The sequence below is a fragment of the Nycticebus coucang genome, chromosome 1, assembly GCF_027406575.1.
Source record: "Nycticebus coucang isolate mNycCou1 chromosome 1, mNycCou1.pri, whole genome shotgun sequence".
Taxonomy (NCBI): Eukaryota; Metazoa; Chordata; class Mammalia; order Primates; family Lorisidae; genus Nycticebus; species Nycticebus coucang.
The window spans coordinates 106,024,145-106,030,146 of NC_069780.1; the positions used below are offsets into that span (position 1 = coordinate 106,024,145).

General features: G+C 47.5%; 1 protein-coding gene across 1 annotated transcript in view; it reads right to left on the reverse strand.

Annotated features, from left to right (window-relative positions):
- The window catches only part of GALNTL6 (polypeptide N-acetylgalactosaminyltransferase like 6), a 776,087-nt gene extending 772,720 nt beyond the window's left edge, over window positions 1-3,367 (reverse strand). The window contains exon 1 of the mRNA XM_053585533.1: window positions 2,470-3,367. Within this exon, the coding sequence (XP_053441508.1) occupies window positions 2,470-2,604 (135 nt within the window). The 5' untranslated portion in view covers window positions 2,605-3,367. The remainder of the gene's footprint in view (window positions 1-2,469) is intronic.
- Between the last annotated feature and the right edge of the window lie 2,635 nt (window positions 3,368-6,002).

A 6,002-nucleotide genomic window follows, 5' to 3' on the forward strand; every position in this document is an offset into this window, starting at 1 on the left:
GCTTCCACACCACACTGAGAACTAGAACTGCTGGTAGACATAACGCTACAAAAATAGCTGGTTCACGTGGGCATGTGACTTGTAAGCTTCAGTACTTGGTGCTGTCAATGCCTCAATCCCCACATTGTCCTCACCCTCAGCATTTCACAACTTGAAGAGAAATATAGCAGTAAGTGGTTTCTGGAGAACATTTAGCAATTGACCATGAAAATGTCTTTTTCCACTAAATTGCTAAATTTAAATAACACAATACCCAATAGTCAAAAATTATATGTTTTAATTGAAAACCTATATAGTTAGTCAACTACCTACCATCAAAATGTAGATACATCACAGTATTTCATCACGGTATTAACCATGTTTAATTCAAGGACATTTTAGTTTGGTCAAATATCAATACTAACAATGTAATTCTTACTTATCCAAAACTTACATAATGATGACAACGTATCTCAATTTTCATTCCAACAATAATTCATAATAACATAAAACCAATGAAAATGTAAGTTTTCCTATTTTACAATGAATTCTATCTTTAAGTGATCAATTAATTTCTACCTTTTTAACTTTATTTTTATCTGTGAAAAAATATGAGTCCTAAAAATCACTATTTAAGTGAACAATACTAAAGTAGAAGATTGAAAGTCATTTGGGGGCTTATTACGATCTTTTCTTAACTTCTTGGTTTCAAAACTTTTTCATGGGATTGCTAAACTGAGTATCACAGTATATAGCCATCAATTTGCATTATTTAATCTGCAGTGTCTTAAACTTTAAAAAACAGCTGCTTCTTCTGCTATGCCATGCTTTTCATATGCATTATTTTATTACCCAAAATTACACAACCATGCACTACAGAGAAACCAGAAACAAGGAAGCAGTTTTGTAGCTTACAACAAGTCAAAGATCTGAATCGCCACATTTTATTTTTTCATGCCATCGGACAATTTTCTCACTGATGGTCAAAATCAATAGAGCCATTGTGAAAGTTGTAAAGATTCATTAATAACATAAGTTAGTGTTTCATGTATCAGCAGATCATACTACAGTTGGTTACTGCTCACAGAATTAGCAGGTTTCAAGGAAAATGTTTTTCTCTTTCTTATTTTACCAACATGGGGATGGAAGTTTTCTATGAAAATGTACTGACTATTAATGTTCATAAAACCCTGTTTTATATCAAGGGTTGAAGAAATAAATGAGTCAAATGGTTGGGGAAAAGTTTCACATCCAAAGTAGTCATCTTCTTTTACCCACTGGAACGGCAAAACAGAATATGCTTATAAACAAAGTAAATTTCTGTGGGAAAGAACTATAGGGATCAACACCTAAATGAATGTCAGTATTTTTCCTCAAAATTTCAATCTACTAAAAATTGTAGACAGCTATCTTTAAAGTTCAGAGACTGATAATGACTTCTAGAATCAGCAAAAAAAGCAGATTACCATCGTATGTTTCACAACTAACCCTTCACTGTAAAAAAAATTAAACTTTGTGAAATATAAGAGCAAATATTTAAATGTCACTTTAGATACCAATGCTCCCTAGAAATGAACTACTTAAACATTTTCTCTGTGTGCAAGGAAGGCGGTGCATGCGGGCGATGACCCTTGAAATTAAGAATATTGATATCCCAAGGCAATGCACAGCACAAAATGAAGACGTGTTATGTCATAAAGAAGGCTACATCCTATTGGTAAAAGTTAAGTTGCAGAAGCGGTTTGATTTAGTAACAAACAAGGAATGCAACAAAGTTGGCCTTCTCAACATTTTGTGAAGACTATTTTGCATTAGTGTACGCTAAGCAAGGCAGTTATCTTGATGCATATTAAGGCACAAGCCACCTATATGCCAATGGATTACATAGTAAGTAGAAAGAAAACATACTACATGATGTTTGCCACATTGAGGACAGCGTCAGCAACACACTCTTATTCCCATACCATTCTTAACCACCCCACCTGCACACCCCACCAGCAGGAGAAATGAGAGACTTTAAGTTTCCAGGGGATAAATAATAAGCTGTTGCCAAGCAAAATGTACTACAGAACACTGAAAACTACAGCTTGGTTTTTAAGAACAGACTTCACAGTTGTAATGATTTAGTGGACCCAGATTGGTTTAACACATACACATGAAACCAGGGGAAAGGCAAAAGCTGATCCTTGTAAGTGAACTTGAGCCAAACCCTGGCCCACCTGTGCAGATAAGCATAGGTGCCTTTCACCCGCTTCTAGTCAAAATCAACCAAAGACCTACAGAGAGAGCGCACCTCCTCTCCCCAACGCCTTTCCGAGCTCTTTTTACATTTCACCATATTGTTGAGTGCTGTCTCAAAAGAACAACTTGCTTATTATACCTCAAAGTCTCTAGGGTCCTGTAATATCAGCTCTGCAAAATCTTAGCAGAAAACCCGAGGCGACCCTACCAAATCCTCTGTCATCTTTATTCTGGGTGGGACTGACTTACCTGCTCCCCGGGCTCTGAAGATTTCAGCAAGTGATTATCCTTGTACAGACACCAAAGACCGATATTAGGCAAGAAAATTAAAGCCATCATGAACAACAAAGTCATCTGTAGAAACCTCTTCTGTTTTCTCTTCATCGCAAATGGTAACAGAGTGGGGGAAAGTTAAAGGAGAAGGTTCCCTGAATGCTTCTTTCCTGGAGTGCCAAAGTCTTTTCCTGTCCCCTGCGAAGCACCAAAAACCCAGAAGCTACAAACTTTTGTCGTGTCCCGGCGCCACCAATCTGCACGGCTCAAGAGGAGTTGGCCATCTGCAGAACAAACACGCAGTCACTTTCCCCCCAGGACACCGTGACGAAGGCATTACCTATTGGTTTGGACATCAGGGACTTGACTGAGGAATCGTTAAGCCTTCAGATTTCCCCTCATGTAAAGCACCGGGGTAAACACTGGGCGCCTCACAGCCCAACGCTTGTGATGAAGACGTCAACAAGGCGCTGGGCACTTAAGCTAACAGCAGGGTCTTCCTATTTTTCATTATTTGTGCCCCCCGTTAGTGTGGGAGGGCTGGTTTGGGGAGAAGCCGGTTAAGAGGGAAAACTGAGCAGAGAGAGGAAGTGGCCCAGTCCCCTGAAGCGTCGGGAGGAAAAGTGTCCACTCATGACATTGGGGCATCCACCACCTCTTCTTCTCTGGACGCGTCTTGCTCCGCTGCCCTGGGGCTCACCCACCTGAGCTCAAGCTCGACTCCTCCCCGGGGGCCCAGTGTGCCCAGGGGCTTCCGCGGGAATCCAAGGACGGACTCAGGGTCCGGGGCAGAAGCCTCGTCTGGATGGAGGTCCAGGGACCCCAGGATCTGCCCCCTCTGCGCCCTAGGAAGGCAGTGGAGACGAGGCTACAATCTTGGCGGGGTCCAGCCCGGGGCGGGGGCGGAGGCGCAGTCCCCTGTCCGCAGCGCTCAGAATGTGACCCTCCTCCGCGAAGCGAACGCTCTTCCCAGCGGGTGTCTCCGCTCTCTCCGGGGACGCTCTCGCGAGCAGCTCTTCAGGTCACCATACTCTCCCGGCAACTGAACGAACCCACAACAGCATCACGAGCACTTAAAGGGCAATTTCTTTTAAAGCTCCCCTTCGCGCCGTGCAGAGGACGGCGGGGCGGCGAGAACCAGAGTCCAGGCTGGACGCAGACGTGGGCGAGGGCGCCCAGGAGGGAGGGAGCGAGGGAGGGTCGGCCCAGGCAGAGAAGCGCCGCCGCTGCGCTCGCTCCGCGCCCCCGGTCGCCTGCCTTCCGCGGAGACGCCTCCGGTGCACAACACGTGCGGGAGCCGGAGCCCGGGAGGGGCGAGAGGGCCGACGGGGCGGGGGGGCGGGGAGGCGGGCGCGTCCTTACTGCTTCCAGATGCTGAGGGAACAGAGCCAGAGACGAGGGTGACGGAGAGGAAGGCAAAGGCGCCGCGGGAGATGGAGGAGGGCTTGCAGCTCCCAGTCCACGCGGGTCCTCTTCTTCCCAGCCAGGGCTTTTCTGGACAACCTGGGACCTGCGGGGATGCCAGCCTCCACCCCAGCCATCTCAGGCCAAGGGCGCCAGGCCAGAGAGCCCAGGGGAAAAGCCGGCGGCCGCACGAGGATTTGCCGGGGATCTGTCCTTGGTGCTGGCGGGAGCGCAGGGAGCGCAGCGCGGCGCGGCGGCCGGAGACCCGGAGCTGGGTCGGGCAGCGGAGATGGGTCTCCACCCCACCCCGGGCCGCGTTCCGGTTGTTCTGGCCAGGTAGGTGGTGGGAGGAGGGCAGGGAGGAACAGGAGGAGAATTCCGAAGCGAGGCAGGGCTGAGGCTCCGGGTTCTCAGGAAGCGGCTTCTCGAGGCGGCTCCGCTTGAGTCTGCAAACACTCAGGCCCGGGGTGAGACGCGGCCGTGGCCTCCGCTCCTCTGCCCTGCCCTGTGCGCCCGCACTCCGCGCTTCTTCCCGTGGCGAGGGCTACCTGTCCTCACACTGTCCTCCATGACGGCCGGGAACGGGGTTGAGGGGCGGGGATCAAGATAACTCTCAGGCAGATGGCACCCCTCTCTCTCCCTTTAACTCATCGGCGCACCCGCGTCCCGGACCACACATGCATGAGGCTGGGGCTGCCTCCTCGCCAAGGGACCGGCGTGCCTGGCACGGGGCACTGGGGCACTCTGGGGATCCAGGGCTCGTAACTCCCGAAGGAATGGGGGCTGAGAGGAGAGGACAGACACTCCTGCAGCTCAGGCTGTATCAGTCTGTCTGGAGACAGAAAGCAACACCCCTCAGTCGCCTCTTTGTTGCAACCCGGGTATGACAGGATGTCCACGCGCTTGAAATAGACATGCTTGGGGAAGGTGGGACCGCGCACTCCCGCTGCATCTTCCTTCCCCTATGTCTTCCTTCTCTTCCCATTTTGTCCCTCCCGCCTCTTCTCCCCTTCTATCTTATCTCTCTCTCTCTCTCTCTCCCCTCCTCTCACTTGAGAAAGACTTTAGTGTGAAGAATTATGCCTTAAACTCTTCGCATTGTACATTTAAAATGTATTTAAATAACACGGAACACCTGTATGACAGCAGGAATAAAGCTTTGTGCTGTAGTATTTGTTTCTGTGAATCACTTGCATTTCCAAACAGACTATAAAAACACATTTTCAAATGGTTTTGAACGTGCCCTTAATATAAAGACCCATTACCTTTAAATTTCACAGGAGCAAGACCTGGAGAAGGGGCTCGATGCCCAGCTGCCATCACACACACACACACACACACACACACACACTTGATGCCCGGCTGCCATCACACACACACACACATACTCTCACACACACACTTGATGCCCAGCTGCCATCACACACACACAAACACACACACACACTCACACACACACACCCTCCATGCCCGGCTGCCGTCACACACACACACTCACACACACACACTAGATGCCCGGCTGCCGTCTCACACACACACATACTCACAGACACTCGATGCCCAGCTGCCATCACACACACACTCACACACACACTTAATGCCTAGCTGCCTAGACACACACACACTTCCTTTTGTTGTACTCTGCATTATTTTCTAACCCCTTTTCTTTCCATGCAAATGCAGTTTCAAAAAATAAAAATATACACTCTGGGGAGCCATACAGAAAGGAAAGGTTTCCTGGGAAGATTGTTCAGTCCTCAAGAAAAGCAACTGGAGAATTATTTTAAAATACTTGTTCTTTGGGAGTTTATCGGTAGAGTTATTAATTTAAAAAGTGAAGAACTCAAAGGTGCACTTGGATTTTAAAAATTGAAACACTTCCTATTGAAAATAATACCAATTTCTTCATGCTTTGAGAAAAAAAAGTCCTGGATAAGAAACAGAAATTTTATTGTCCTGTGTGTTATATCCAAGGTTCTGAGTTGAATTGTGTTTCGTTTTGACTACACTAGTAAATGCCCTTGCAAACAGCGCTCGTCCACAGGACGCTATTAATTACAATGAATGGACATCATAACTATCACTTTCCTAAATAAGTGTGTTCC